The 16939-nt window shown below is 41.4% G+C and overlaps 1 protein-coding gene across 1 annotated transcript in view; it reads right to left on the bottom strand.

Annotated features, from left to right (window-relative positions):
* Positions 1–16939, bottom strand: part of LOC116957348 (uncharacterized) — a 70842-nt gene that overhangs the window by 32991 nt on the left and 20912 nt on the right. Inside the window, exon 4 of the mRNA XM_076055707.1 lies at positions 1870–2028. Coding sequence (XP_075911822.1) covers positions 1870–2028 — 159 coding nt within the window. The remainder of the gene's footprint in view (positions 1–1869; positions 2029–16939) is intronic.

Raw genomic sequence — 16939 nt, forward strand, 5'->3', positions numbered from 1 at the left:
CAGCAAAGCCATTCCGTCTCGCGGGTTTTAGCCATCGCGGTGTTGTGACAAATGTATTAAGTTTTGATTTAAAGCTTTCGTGACTGCAGGGATTCATATGCTTGGTTCTTTCGGTAAAGTCACGTAGAAGGGAAACAATAAAATAACAGGCTTTGATATATTACAATAAATTATTACAGCACATTCGTTTGCATGTTTACCACAAGTACTGTGTGTGGTTAATGCCGTACATGATGCTGCACAATAAATATCTATTTGGTGTTTGAACATCTTAACACAACTCCTGCTTTAAATTTTGATTTAAAGCTTTCGTGACTGCAGTAATTCATATTCTTAGTTTTTTCGGTAAAGTCACGTTGAAGAGAAACAACAAAATAACAAAATATATATAAAACAATAAAAAAAACAATAAAAAATTCTCACGACGTTTCGACCATAACTCAAACGGTCATCATCAGGTGTGTCGGTTTGCATAAATTTATTTTGAAAACGGCATATTTATTTATTTATATAAAAATAACGTTTGCGTCACGCGCAACGATTGGCTGTTTGCCAGGACTAGTCCATCTATTTTTTGAAAAGAGGAGGGGGGAGACGAAATTTGTTTTTTATGTATGCTGTCTGAAAGGCACTGTAAGCGTGAACAATCAATCAAGACCTGAAATGGTTTATCAAATCCTTCCAGTGATTGCTAAGCCAGAATCCATCTTCTCGGTTGAAATTGTCTCTGTGCTTATTCCTTCTCAAGTGACAATTCAAGTTCGCTCAATTTCGTTATAACATATAGTTATAGGAGGTAAAGCACAGTCCACGATAACGCGCGAGATTATACGTAACGCAGGCCGAACAAAGAATGGAGGCGCGTATAGGGTAGCCTCTAGAAGTATCCAGCAGCATCCCAATACCCTGTGTGATGCTATGCCGAGGCAGCCGTATGACCGCTTATTCCGACTCACGCTGCGACGTAGTTCCGCTCACTCGATCACGTTGCATCCAATTCATTAAAAAAATCCCTGTAATACATTCTTCACTTTGCATATACAATTCGCGCTATGGAAGCACAGGGTTACAGGATAACTAACTGTTTTTACTTTCAATCACATGTCTAATTTTCAGAATCCATATGCATGCATGATAATGTCTCAGCTGTGTCGAAATGTTTTATTTCATTTGAGCTTTGGGTCAAATCGCCCATCAGGTTATACAATTGGATATTACGTGAAAACACGGTGATATTATATGGTACGGTTTTATTTAACAGTACACGGTTCAGGTTTTCAAGAACACGACCCAAACATACATACAGAGAGTCCTTGACTTATGAAGGAACAGGTTTTATATTCCCGAGAGACGTTCGCAAGTAGATTTTTTGTCGTATCTTAGAACTCAAGAGTTAATTGTACAGTAAATACGATCAGTCCCATTAAGAAAGTGATACGGTTTCAATAAAAGCAGGGAAGCATAGTTAAACTCACAAATAAGACATTGTACATTTTCACGTAATACTGCAATAAATACTGTATAGTGAATAGAATGAAAGTAAAATAAAAAAAATAAAGGTAACATGAAAAAAATGATCGGTAATTTTTTCCGCTCACTGAGTCCTGATGCTAGCTCGCTTGTCGGAAGGGGCGTGGCAACAACGCGGGATGACGTGGGGGCCTCGTCACATCTAGCGGAGGATCGCTCCGCCGAACAAAGTAGTTCCGCGGTTCATCTTACGGGGAATGTTCGTAAGCGCGCGAGCGTTCGTAAGCATGCGGGCGTTCGTAAGCCTGGAAGTTTCGTATCCCCGGGACAGCCTGTATGGTAACCGCATTTAGGTTTTTCAGGAAAAACAACCCAAACACAGAGTTTTTGTTTTATTACCGTCGTTGCAACGATCTGTCTGGCAGCAGGAGGTGCTATCGACGGTGCCAACGAACGTCGGCAGTTTTCCGAGGATGTACTCTTTCATCTGGTCCTTGAAGTCGAACGCATTGCACTGTGCTTGTGTGGCACAGGTTCTGGCCTGGTAATGAATACCACCTGGAATGGAGGTGTAATTGGAGAGAAGGAAAAAAAGAACAAAAAAATCTGCAGTTAGGTATAAATGACATATCATTAGCACGTGTACGTATTGAAACTTAACGTTTTTCAACGGTTTTACTTAACTTGACTCCTGTGTCGTGGTCAAATCGTCAAATCTTGTCATTTACATTTCGATAGTTTCCCGTTGTCCAATCAATCCCTAATTTTGCACACGTACTCAGATCCGGTGACAATGCATGCCTATATCTAATAATAATTTAATTGGCTCCTTGAAAGCAATTCACTTTTTGTATGGACGACTTGTTAATTATATATTTTTGTGATGGTCAAAAACGCCGCGGTCCCTAAACTCTGGAATCGGCTCGCCCAAGAAGCAGGGCCACGTTTCTCAGGCGCCACGTGTCTCAGGCGCGCCTGCTCCGTGTCAAAAGCTTACAGGCACCCTCCATACAATAGTGGTACATTGAAGATTAATTTATAAAATAACCTATTAATTCAAGTAAGCGTTGATCTGGGAGCAGGCACCACATAATTGATGTACTTCTCGACGGTGAGTTAAACGAAGTTGTGAAAAATTTCATTGTATGTCGTCAAATCTTGCAATCAAAATGTCCTCCAGTTACCGTTGTCCAATCGATCCCAAATTTTGCACACACTGACATCCAGACACAATGCATGCCTGAATCAAAATCGCCAACAATTAATCAATTACTTGCCTCATTTAAACCAATTAATATTTGGTATTGAAGCCTTATTCGACGAGTGCTTTGCAAACAGGTTTTGTTAATATATATTGATCCCAACGTAGGAGTCGACACTTCGAAACTTGCCTGGAACATATTCTTTTCGTACTATTATTTTTAATTTTTTCCTTCAAGGTAAACAGTCACATCAAATTATTTGGTGTGTTTACAAAAGTTATTTATTATGATGTAGTGCATCCAGTGGGACAATGAAAAGACAGGGTCAATGACTTCATTTTTGCACTAACCCCTTTGAAAGTGACATTTTAACATTTGTATTGATGTTTTATCCATTTTTTTAATTAAGCTGTTTGTGGTCGACAAATCATTTGAATGTTGGCCTTTCGATCTCAAGCTCAAAAGTTCAAATCTTGGGTATGAAATTTGTAGGGTTTTTTTTCAATTAACATTTTTGGTACTTTATATAGATCTTTAAACTCTAGCACATTTTAGAGTGAGTTGTCTGTGCTTGATAAGTTGACTGAGGTTGGGAAATGTGACTTTTATATTAACATTTTTAACTCATCTCGTGAGTTCAAGCCCCGACTTATCACAAATTGCCAGCCACTCTTTGACCCAAAATCATTTGTCCTATACAAACCGACATCAAACAAAAAACAAGGACCTACGGTAACGACAAATGGTAAACAAACAACGGATCATGGGAAGAGAAAGCAAAAATGAAACTGCTACGCAACAAAGCGACGGTTAGAAAAGGCTCGGCAAAGTACCAAGAAAAGCGTGCAAAATTAAGATGAAGAGGCAAAGCGCGCCAGACTTGACAAACGACGTGATCATTTTCATGATGAAACAAGCACGTAACGTCCAATTTCAACGAGACCGTCAACATCACATAGAATCAATAAATCAAGAAACACTCGTGATGGTCGATTGCAATCTGTGCGTGAACACACGTGACAATTCAGAGTTGCAGAAAGACTTGAAGCACGTGATGTCACATGAAAGCGAAATCGTCTATCAATCGCAACATCTTCAAGCACTCAATGCTGACATGACAACATTTGACAATGCAATCAACACATTCTGTCATTAAATCTGTGAAGTCTGCACCAAACTTTCCTATCCAAAATCATATTTACAGAGTACGACGTAACGAAAATGCATTGCACTATCTACCAATCGAATTGTCATCAAAGCAAACATTGGAAATGTGTTCACGTTGCAAGACACATCAACAGTGACAAAGAGCTGCACTGCCACAAGCTCACTGGAATTATTTGGATCCTGGTGAAATCCCAGATGTGATTCCAGTCTTAACAACGTCTATTATCAATGGTTATACCATTTGTCAAGATCATCAAATTCCGTGGAGTCTTCAGTTAATTTGGCTTCCGTGGACAGGCATTGCTCTTTGCTATGGACATTTTTCAAGTTAATGACACATTTCCACAAGCAATGCATAATACTGCAATGGTTGTCATCACAACACATCGTGAGAATCTAAACATCACATGTGAATTCTATATATTTCGAAAATAAGTTTACAATTTACTTAACTGGCTAATTCAAAACAGTCCACTTTATCGGGATGTAACAATCAATTAAGAAGCAAACATCGCTGATGTACATTCAGTGGCTTTTCCTGTGCAACAACCAGTGGAACAAAATCAGCCGCGATACTTACTTGAAACCGGATTCCCACCACCATCCATCCCAGAAGAATTCCCTCATCAAGACTCTATACCATAGAGCCCAATGCAATTCCGACCAGGAACACATTGCGAGTGAACTTAAGCACATACACCAAGCTCTCAAGGCTATTGGTTACTCCGTCTATACAATCCGCAAAGCAATCACTCCAACCATGAAGAAGGATCCTCTTGAGGAGCCATTAAAAACCATCACCTTACCCTACATTGCGGGGGTCACAAATGAGATCTCCAAAATCCTGAATAAACACAAGATCCAGGTCCGATTCAACACAGTACAGAAAATCCGTGATCTGGTTCCGTCTGTAAAAGATGTGGTTCCAGACATACAGTACCCGGGCGTCTACAAACTAAGTTGCCTCTGTGGTAGCAGCTGCATTGGAGAAACCAAACGACATATCTCGGACCGCATCCGTGAACATAAAGCAGACTTGAAACACAGTAGGACAAACACCTCAGCCGTGGCAGATCACTGTTATAATTCAGTGGGCTCACATGACATTGACTTCTCCAAGACGGAGGTTCTCTGCAAGCCATCCGGCTACCATGAGAGATTCGTTCATGAGGCCATCCACATATACAAACACAGAGACAATTTCAACCGAGAAGATGGATTCTGGCTTAGTAACCATTGAAAAGACGTTATAAACCATTTCGGTTCTTGATTGATTGTATTTTACGGTGACTTTCAGACTACAGTCCATTCGCTGGCACTGCTTCTTAGTACCTTTCACACGACGGTCAATGGTATGGTTTATAGCACGTATAATAATAAATAGTATAAGTGTAATGTTTAACATAATTGAAAAGGCAATATATAGTTTCGTAATTGTATAGTGAATATACAGCAGTGTGGTATACAGTAGGGTTTGTAGAATAATACATAGTGTAATATTCCAAGTCTAATATTTTATAGTCTAAAGTATAGGGTAGTGTATAGTAATGCATTGTATTATTCAAGGGTGGGGTTTGTCTATGGCAGTGTATATTACGGTGTATAGTCGTGTAATGTAGAAAAAAGTTTAGTTGGAGGCATATCAATATAATGCATAATGTTAGAGCTTACATTGGGCTGTGTATACGATATTATACAATGTAGTTTAGATCATTAGACCTCCTTTGCCAGTACCAAAATATAAGAATAGGGGTTTTCCCCTTTTTTCTGGCAACAAAACTGAAACCTTTTTTCTAGGATTCATGTCTGCATTAACCACAATACCTGCAGTCAAAATGCAAACAAAAACACACTATGATAATATATGCATTGTCCTTCAAACTGATTGGTCCACAGCAAGGGACGGCTTTCTTTTGAGCCTCGACCCAATTGGTGCTCGCCTTTTGGCGTCATCTGGTCGAGCACCAATTGGGTCGAGGCTCAAAAGAAAGCCGTCCCTTGGTGTGGACCAATCAGTTTCAAGGACATTGCATCAAATATTATAGTATGTTTTTTGTTTGCATTTTGACTGCAGGTATTGTGGTTAATCCAGACATGAATCCTTCAAAAAAGGTTTCAGTTTTGTTGCCAGAAATAGGGGAAAAACCCTATTCTTAATGTAGTTTAGATTGGAAGGTATAGCATAGTTCTTTGTTTTTTTTGGTAAAGTCACGTAGAATGAGAATAAAATAATAAATTGATAAAATAAAATAACACAATAATATTCTCACGACGTTTCGGCCACAACACAAGCGGCCTTCATCAGGTGAAGGGGACGAGACTGTCTGGAGGACAGCGCTGGAGTGAGAAAGCCACGCTGAGATCACGACCTTTAAGCTGTGTGAGAAGAAACAAAGCGCCTTGACAAAGTAATTAGCATATAATTTAGCATTGAAATGGCTGAGTGATTAGCTTGTGACTGGTCATAGAAAAGGCTATGTTAAAGTTAAAGCATACACATCCGCAAAGGCACCCCTTGACAAAGGAATTAGCATAGAATTTAGCATTGAAATAGCTAAGTTAAAGTATACATATCCGCAGAGGCACTCCTTGACAAAGGAATTAGCATAGAATTTAGCATGGAAATTGCTGAGTGATTAGCTTGTAACTGGTCACAGAAATAGCTATGTTAAAGTCAGAGCATATAAATTCACCGAGGCACCTAGTACAAATCAAACAGGAGAATTTAGCATTGAAATAACTAGGCGAATTTAGCATTGAAATAACTGAGTGATTAGCTTGTGACTGGTCACAGAAATGGCTATGTTGAAGTTAAGGCCTACACATATGAGCTATTCACAGTAACTGGGTATACAATACAATATATAATGAATACTATATAGTGAACCAATAAAAAATACTAAAATATAAATTACCTCAATGTTATCAATAAACTCTATTCTCCAATCAGCTAAGCTACCAACAATAAGTCGTTATATATCACAATGCTATATGGCGAAGAATGGGTGGATTCTTACCCTCAACTTTAGCAACACGGATAGCTACGGGTCCCGTTCAGACGGACGAGTTCATCCATGGTAGGAACAAAGGAGGGGGAGAGAGACAGATGCGAGGCGCTGTTATACTCCATGTTGTAAACCATACCATTAACCGTGGTGTGAGAGGTATTAAGAGTCAATGCCAGCGAAAGAGCTGCGGTCTGAAGGTCATCGTAAAATACAATTAATTAAGAACGGAAATGGTTCAAAACATCTTTCCAATGGTTACTAAGCCAGAATCCATCTTCTCGGTTGAAATTGTCTCTGTGCTTGTATATGTGAATGGCCTCATGAACGAATCTCTCATGGTAGCCGGTTGGTTTGCAAAGAACCTCCATCTTGGAGAAGTCAATGTCATGTGAGCCCACTGAATTATAACAGTGATCTGCCACGGCAGAGGAGTTCGTTCTACCGTGTTTCAAGTCTGCTTTATGTTCGCGGATGCGGTCCGAGATATGTCGTTTGGTTTCTCCAATGTAGCTACTACCACAGAGGCACTTTAGTTTGTAAACGCCCGGGTACTGTATGTCTGGAACAGCATCTTTTACAGATGGAACTATATCACGGATTTTATGTACTGTGTTGAATCGGACCTGGATCTTGTGTTTATTCAGGATTTTGGAGATCGTTTTAGTGACCCCTGCAATGTAGGGTAAGGTGATGGTTTTGAGTGGCTCCACAAGAGGATCCTTTCTAGATTTAAAGCTTTCGTGACTGCTAGGATCCATACTCTTTGGTTCTATTGGGTAAAGTCACTCCAGCGCTGTCCTCCAGACAGTCTCGTCCCTTCACCTGATGAAGGCCGCTTGTGTTGTGGCCGAAACGTCGTGAGAATATTATTGTGTTATTTTATTTTATCAATTTATTATTTTATTCTCATTCTACGTGACTTTACCGAAAGAACCAAAGAAGATGAATCCTTGCAGTCACGAAAGCTTTAAATCGAAATTTAACCGCCTCTACGGAGAGGGATTCCACACCACCTTAAGATCATTCAACAGACTCCGGGATAAGAAGGCTCAACTAATCGAGTCTCTCACCTTTCTGAAGAGATGCCGCGACTCTAAGGTAATACCAACCGCATTTACACTAACCTCTGCTGTTGCAACGTCTCTCAATGCAAAACGAATTCTAGCTAGAACTAGCTTCGCTCTTATCTCGGAAAAAATCAGACTTACACGCACCGAACTCGATCAGTTAGACAAGACACTCTACAAATCACACTTAACATTGACAGCAACAATGTCTACATCGGATTGGGAACATGTAGACAATATGACTACCTCTTCGGCTGCTACTATGTCGACCAAATGTAGGGACAATTTGATTTCCAAATTCAATCACCTCTCCAGCAAAAAATCGGATCCACACACCGAAAAGATAGACGTCAACAAAGTCGTAATTAATCGCAGTAACAGTTCCATTTCTGATGGTCTGAAATCCGTTTTAGCTAAAGGTCTAAACTTTGCTGTCACACCGAGACACTTACCGGTTAACGATATCATTGCCCATGTCGACGTTGCACTCAAGGGCTTGAGTCACATCGCTGCAGACGTAGCAAGATCTGAAATCGCTGCAACCCTCAAAAACGCTAAGTTGCCACCCAGCAACATCAGCAAAGACGAACGTTTTGAATTATCTCAATTAAGAAAGAGATGATATTTTCATCCTCTCAGCCGACAAGGGCAATGCCACTGTCATCATCGACAACACAGAATATAATAACAAAATTCAAGAACTACTCAACGATGCCAGCTATACAAAAATAAAAAGAGATCCCACCAACAGCCTGGTTACCAAGACGAACAAAATCATCTCTGATTCAACAGCATTAATTGATTAGACCAAACAGTTCTCGTTGAAACCCTCTGCTGCCAGAACACCAAGATTATATGGCCTTCCAAAGACATACAAAGAAGATACACCCCTTCGTCCCATCGTCTCTACTATCAACTCCCCCACCTATAAACTGGCACGTTTTCTTGCTGATATACTGCGACCTTTCACTGGAAAACCACCTCTGCGGTACTAAATTCTACTCACCTGGTATCGACAATCAAAGGCATTTCCCTGTCCCCAGACGACCTGCTTGTCAGTTTTGATGTGGTGTCCTTGTTCACCAAAGTCCCGGTACCTGACACCATCGCTATCATTGAAGACCTGGTTCATCAAGGACTGCACACTGATGTACCCCCCCTGGTGAGACATTGCTTAACCAACACATACTTCACCTGGAATGGAACTTTCTACAAACAAACTGAGGGCACCCCAATGGGCTCCCCCCTATCTCCGGTTGTAGCCAACGTATTCATGGAAAAATTTGAAACTGACGCCATCCAGACCGCCACTCTACGCCCGACCTTATGGAAGAGATACGTGGATGACACCTTTGTCATCTGGCCACATGGCCAGCCTGCTCTAGACCAATTCCGCAACCACATCAATTCCATACACCCAGCCATCAGATTTACCATGGAGGTCGAAAAACATGGCAAACTACCCTTTTTGGATGCCTTAATTAAAAGGAGACATGATGGTTCAATGAGCCACTCTGTCTACAGGAAAGCTACCCATACAGATGCTTACTTGAAACCGGATTCCCACCACCATCCACCCCAGAAGAACTCCCTCATCAAGACTCTATACCATAGAGCCCAATGCATTTCCGACCAGGAACACATTACCAGTGAACTCAAGCACGTACACCAGGCTCTCAGGGCTAATGGTTACTCCGACTACACAATCCGCAAAGCCATCACTCCAGTCATGAAGAAGGATCCTCTTGTGGAGCCACTCAAAACCATCACCTTACCCTACATTGCAGGGGTCACTAAAAAGATCTCCAAAATCCTGAATAAACACAAGATCCAGGTCCGATTCAACACAGTACATAAAATCCGTGACCTAGTTCCATCTGTAAAAGATGCGGTTCCAGACATACAGTACCCGGGCGTTTACAAACTAAAGTGCCTCTGTGGTAGTAGCTACATTGGAGAAACCAAACGACATATCTCGGACCGCATCCGCGAACATAAAGCAGACTTGAAACACGGTAGAACGAACTCCTCTGCCGTGGCAGATCACTGTTACAATTCAGTGGGCTCACATGACATTGACTTCTCCAAGACGGAGGTTCTTTGCAAACCAACCGGCTACCATGAGAGATTCGTTCATGAGGCCATTCACATATACAAGCACAAAGACAATTTCAACCGAGAAGATGGATTCTGGCTTAGTAACCATTGAAAAGATGTTTTGAACCATTTCCGTTCTTAATTAATTGTATTTTACGATGACCTTCAGACCGCAGCTCTTTCGCTGGCATTGACTCTTAATACCTCTCACACCACGGTTAATGGTATGGTTTACAACATGGAGTATAACAGCGCCTCGCAGCTGTCTCTCTCCCTCTCCTCTGTTCCGACCATGGATGAACTCGTCCGTCTGAATGGGACCCGTAGCTATCCGTGTTGCTAAAGTTAAGGGTAAGAATCCACCCATTCTTCGCCATATAGCATTGTGATATATAACGACTTATTGTTGGTAGCTTAGCTGATTGGAGAATATAGAGTTTATTGATAACATTGAGGTAATTTATATTTTAGTATTTTTTATTGGTTCACTATATAGTATTCATTATATATTGTATTGTATACCCAGTTGCTGTGAATAGCTCAGATGTGTAGGCCTTAACTTCAACATAGCCATTTCTGTGACCAGTCACAAGCTAATCACTCAGTTATTTCAATGCTAAATTCGCCTAGTTATTTCAATGCTAAATTATCCTGTTTGATTTGTACTAGGTGCCTCGGTGAATGTATATGCTCTGACTTTAACATAGCTATTTCTGTGACCAGTTACAAGCTAATCACTCAGCTATTTCAATGCTAAATTCTATGCTGATTCCTTTGTCAAGGAGTGCCTCTGCGGATGTGTATACTTTAACTTAGCTATTTCAATGCTAAATTCTATGCTAATTCCTTTGTCAAGGGGTGCCTTTGCGGATGTGTATGCTTTAACTTTAACATAGCCTTTTCTGTGACCAGTCACAAGCTAATCACTCAGCCATTTCAATGCTAAATTATATGCTAATTCCTTTGTCAAGGCGTTTTATTTCTTCTCACACAGCTTAAAGGTCGTGATCTCAGCGTTTCTTTGTCACTCCAGCGCTGTCCTCCAGACAGTCTCGTCCCCTTCACCTGATGAAGGCCGCTTGTGCTGTGGCCGAAACGTCGTGAGAATATTATTGTTTTATTTTATTTTAGCCATTTATTATTTTATTCTCATTCTACGTGACTTTACCGAAAGAACCAAAGAAGATGAATCCTTGCAGTCACGGAAGCTTTAAATCGAAATTTATAGCATAGTTGTAACGCAACACAGGACAGAGCAGCGCATTGTGGCTGTTTCTCCCCCCTCCTCCGTTCCGAGCATAGATGGACTCGTCCGTCTGAACAAAGCTCGTCGCTTTCTGTGGTGCTAACGTTGAAAAGAAAAAAGAAACCGCCACTTTTTTCGACATAGAATTGTAATGTATAACCACTTATTGTTAGTAGCTCAGCTGATTGGAGAGTATATTGAGTTTATTGATAACATTGATGTAGTTTATATTTTAGTTTTTTATCAGTTTACTATATGGTATTCATTATATAGTGTAGTGTATACCCAGTTACTTTATGTTAATAGCTCAACTTATTGAATAATATATTGAGTACATTTATTATATTGATGTAGTTTATACTTAGTTCTTTCACATTGGCTTATTTTATTTTATGATAGTTGAAACGTCGTGAGAATTTTATCGCGTTATTTTATTAATTTATTATGTTATTCTCATTCTACATGACTTTACCGAAAGAACCAAAGAAGATAGTTAGGTATTTGCAGTTCTTTATTGTCAATATACTATATGCCTCTGTTGATATGTAAACTCTGACTTTCACATAGCTACTTCAGTTACCAGTTACATGCTAATTTCTCACTCTAACATCATGCTAATCTCCCAGTTACATGCTAATTTCTGACTGTAACACCTTGCTAATCCAACACATTAACACAGCTACTTCAATGCTAAATTCTTCTGTTGATATGTAAACTCCTTTGTCAAGGCGCTCTGCTCCTCCCACCCAGCTTAAAAGACGCTGCCAAGCTTAGCAGTGTTCATTGAAGCGCTGTCGTCCTGACAGTTCTGTTTCTTCACCTGAGGAAGGCTACTTGTGTTTTGGCTGAAACGGCGTGAGAATTTAATTTTATTATGTTTTAGTTTTATTATTTTATTTCCATTCTACGTGACTTTACCGAAAAAACCAAGAAGATGAATCCCTGCAGTCATGAAAGCTTTAAATCGAAACCTGCTAATGCTTACATGGCAATCAATTAAAGATCTAGAATTGTTCGTGCTGCACGGCATCAGGCAAATGAAGATGTGTTTACATTGGCCAATGCAGGTGTTCAATGTTGTACAATGGTGCTGGCAAATATTGTAAGAGCTGCTATACTGCTGTTGTATATATAGGCCTTTTTCCAAAAAAATATATGAAGAATAATTCTGCCTATATTTTTTTCATCAATCGCGGTGTCGCTTGGGGCAAAAGGGGGTGATGCGAACCCCCGTCCCCTCACACAGCAGCTGCCTTTCACACTCGGGGCCAGGCAGCCGGAGATAAGCCATACAATGCAATTAAAAAATCATGGTAAAAAAAGAAGGGGTTTGCTAATGAGATTCTGGGGAATCTTTACACGACTTCAAAAGGCCACCTCAAAAGAGTACAGAGAGCAGGCGCCACTAAACAGGTAACGTTTTTTTTATTGTTTTTGTTTCTCTTAACACAACGGTAAAAGTTTGAAAACTTAGCGACAAGAATAAGTGAACATCATAGACTCACACACTCCGATGAAAAACCAGATTAGTGGGTTATTATTTCTCATATATTATTTTAACACTAATGTTATTCACCTTAATTTTATTCTTATATCTACGTGATTTTACCGAAAGAACAAAGAATGAATTCTGTCTAAACATAAACCAAATCATAATTATGAAGTATTAGACCGAGGGTCATCCAGAAGAATTAAAAAGGCGAAAGAGGTCAATCACACGTGACCAAGATAAAATGTATCCCATAGAGAGAGACTCCCAAACGCCTTTGTCTCCCAGCAGCACGGGATAGCGAGAAATTGCATACGCATGCAAAGGGCATCTCCCCTTAAAAAGACAAATCAAATACCATGAAGGAATTCCAAACCACGATGAAAGTACTGTAAACACTGCTACAAACATACCTTGAGTTTTGATTTAAAGCTTTCGTGACTGCAGTAATTCATATTTTTAGCTCTTTCGGTAAAGTCACGTTGAAGGGAAGCAATAAAATAATAAAATATATGTAAAACAATAAAAATTCTAATATATTTTATTATTTTATTGTTTCCCTTCAACGTGACTTTACCGAAAGAGCTAAGTATATACCTTGAGTTACTTACAGAATCAGCACTACAAAAGTGGTATGGTATCAAGCTATAAGAGATAAAATAATATTTTTTCCAAACAGTACAAGAGAAACGACTTCAAAGGCCAGTGCCCCTCTCTGTGAGAGAGAAGAAGATGTAACACCCCACCGCGAGGGAACGGGGGGGGGGGGAACGCGACCTGACAGGGGAAGCCCCTCCCTCCCTCCAGAACAGTGGTTCTTAACCTGGGTTCGATCGAACCCCAGGGGTTCGGTGAGTCGATCTCAGGGGTTCGGCAGAGCCCCCGCCACGGAGGTCCGGACACACTTGAATTATTGTGTAAATTTGTGATGACACACACGGCCCGCTTGGCCATCACTGGCTGCAGATGATCATGCTACACTGCTTGGCCAATCAGCGCTGCGGGGAATTTAGTGCGTACTCAGTAGTCAACGTGTGACTGTTGTTGTCGTACGTCGTGTGATTTCTTTAATATTTTATCCATACTAACTATGTCGGGCAAAAGAAGAAAGTGGTCGGACGAATATGTACAACATGGATTCTCATGTATCACGGAACGTGATGGGAGTGAGCGTCCTATCTGCATGATTTGCAACGCCAAGTTGAGCAACTCTAGTCTTGCACCGGCAAAACTAAAGGAACACTTCTTGAAGCTGCATGGAGACGGGGAATACAAGAACACAACACTTGCTGAATTCAGGGTGAAGAGAGCCAGATTCGATGAAAGGGCCACTCTGCCTGCTCTTGGATTTGTACCTGTTAACAAACCGATCCTGACAGCATCGTACGAAGTTGCTTACCTGATCGCAAAGCAGGGCAAGCCACACACCATTGGTGAAACACTTGTGAAACCAGCTGCATTAAAGATGGCGAATCTGATACTCGGAACAGTGGCCGAAGGTAAATTATCCCAAATTCCCCTTTCAAATGATACCGTCAGTGACAGAATAGAAGACATGAGTAAAGACATCTTGGCTCAAGTAGTCGCGGATCTGATTTCAAGCCCGGCAAAATTCAGCCTTCAACTCGACGAAACCACAGACGTTTCTGATCTAAGCCAGCTTGCTGTTTTTGTACGCTATGTGAAAGACGACATGATAAAAGAAGAGTTTTTATTTTGTAAGCCGCTTACAACAACAACGAAGGCAGCCGATGTGAAGAAGCTTGTGGATGACTTCTTCAGAGACAACAATCTTTCATGGGATATGGTTTCTGCAGTTTGTACGGACGGAGCTCCAGTCATGCTGGGAAGAAAGTCTGGTTTTGGTGCGCTAGTAAAGGCCGATGCACCACACATCATTGTGACGCATTGTATTCTGCACAGGCATGCGTTGGCAACAAAAACCTTACCTCCAAAAATGGCAGAAGTATTAAAAACTGTGGTGGAATGTGTGAACTATGTGCGAAAAAGTGCTCTGAGGCACCGTATCTTCAGTGAGCTGTGTAAAGAAATGGGCTCTGAATTTGAGGTACTTCTGCTCCATTCTAATATTCGGTGGTTATCCCGGGGACAGGTGCTGAATCGTGTTTTTGCCATGCATGTGGAATTAGCCCTGTTTTTGCAAGAGCACCAACACTGCCATGCAGATTGCTTCAAAAATTCTGAGTTCATTCTCATTTTAGCGTACATGGCTGATATATTCGCAGCTCTCAATCATCTCAATCAGCAGATGCAGGGTGGTGGAGTCAATATCATGGAAGCGGAAGAACACCTGAAGGCTTTTCAAAAAAAGCTACCGTTATGGAAACGACGAACAGAGAACAATAACTTCGCAAACTTCCCGCTTCTGGACGACTGTGCAAGTAAGATCGAAGATGTGTCTGGAATCGGAGATATTTCTGTATCCACGGAACTGAAGCAAACAATTGCCACGCACTTAGATGAGCTTGCAAAGTCTCTCGACGGATATTTCCCTACAAGAGAGTCATATCCAGCATGGGTGAGACAGCCGTTCACGTTTGCTGTTGAAACAGCAGATGTCAATGATGAATTCCTCGACGAAATCATTGAAATTCAGCAGAGCCAGGTTCAACAGCAACTCTTCAGAACAACAACGCTCTCAACGTCTTGGTGTCGACAAATGAACAAGTATCCAGTTATTGCTAAGAAAGCCCTGGATTTTTTCATACCATTTGTTACAACATATCTTTGTGAGCAATCCTTTTCGAGGATGCTGGACATAAAAACGAAGAAAAGGAACAGACTTTGCTGTGAAAATGACATGAGAGTGGCACTTGCCAAGGTGAAGCCACGCATATCTGAACTGATCTCTCAAAGGCAACAGCAGAAGTCACATTGATTTCCAGGTATGTAATTTGTTGTGAGTTTATGCATTGTGTTGGTTTTATTCTTTGAACAAGGTAATGTTCATGCACGGCTCATTTTGTGTACCAGTAAAAAACATATCTATGTCTTGAATTTGAAAAAAATCACATTTTATTTTTCACTAAAAAGGGGTTCGGTGAATGCGCATATGAAACTGGTGGGGTTCGGTACCTCCAACAAGGTTAAGAACCACTGCTCCAGAAATAATTATTACAAGTTGAAAAACTAGAAAAACACAAAAGGGCAATTTTGGATCATCTGCTTTCCACGGATGAAAAGGTGGCTTAAGGAGGGGGAAAGGAATCAGGCCAGGGTGAGACTTAACAGATTGCTTAATAAATTAGGACATACACTACACACACACACGTACCCCGGATGAACAACTGCCCCCACAGTAAAGAGCGAAATCAAAGGGATTCTAGTCCTTTGTGAGAAGGCGAGCCGAGAGGAGAGAATTTCAGATATAAACAGTGACACGATACACACAATTCAGAGTACTGCGACGGGCAGACTCTGGGGCATGGCCTAGAGATCAACAATGGGTGTTGTGTGTCGCAGAGAAGATTGGCAAGGTGATGCTCGGTGCTGAGTTTGGCATGGACCGACAGAGTATCGCTGAACGTTTTATTCGAAATTTTTCCTGATGTTTTGTGTCGCTTGCAAAGTCAAGGATTGCGATAAGTTGTATTGTACTAAGCTATCAGAGTTGTGTAAGAGGTGTTCGGGAACCTGCCCCTGCGACTGGCACATCGTCAACGAGCTGCACCAGCAGAAGCCACGCATCTACGAAGTCAACGCAAAGCTCCGGGGTGGGACTCTGCAATCGACCAAGGATGGCGAGGCTTGCCGAGTAGCGATGTGTCACCGAGTACGAGTTCGGCGCTGACAGAAGAAGTATCGCTCAAAGTTATTCTACACTGAGTACCAGCTTCCAACCAGCAGCTGCACGATCAAGGAGAGAGATAGAGTGACGAGCAATCAACCTGGAGAAAGGGCGGAAAGCGCCAAGCATCGACCAAGCCAACTCACAGAGAACCAGCTGCACGCGCAATCGTGCATCGCCAGCGAGCACGGAGCCGGAGAGAGTGCGCAGCAGCGCCACTAGCGCCACCGAGCAAGGGTGTCAGCTGCCAGCGGACAAGTGACAAGCGTTGTGCCGACTCAGCTCATCCAGCAGGGGAAAGGCCCTTACCAGCCACCCGTGAGAAAGAGGAGAGCACCGTTGAGAGCGCCGTCGGTTCGACCCACATGCACCCACCAGCACTAGC

Source organism: Petromyzon marinus, chromosome 72 (assembly GCF_048934315.1).
Source record: "Petromyzon marinus isolate PM22_M1 ecotype Great Lakes invasive population chromosome 72, UKy_Petmar_22M1.pri1.0, whole genome shotgun sequence".
NCBI classification, from domain to species: domain Eukaryota; kingdom Metazoa; phylum Chordata; class Hyperoartia; order Petromyzontiformes; family Petromyzontidae; genus Petromyzon; species Petromyzon marinus.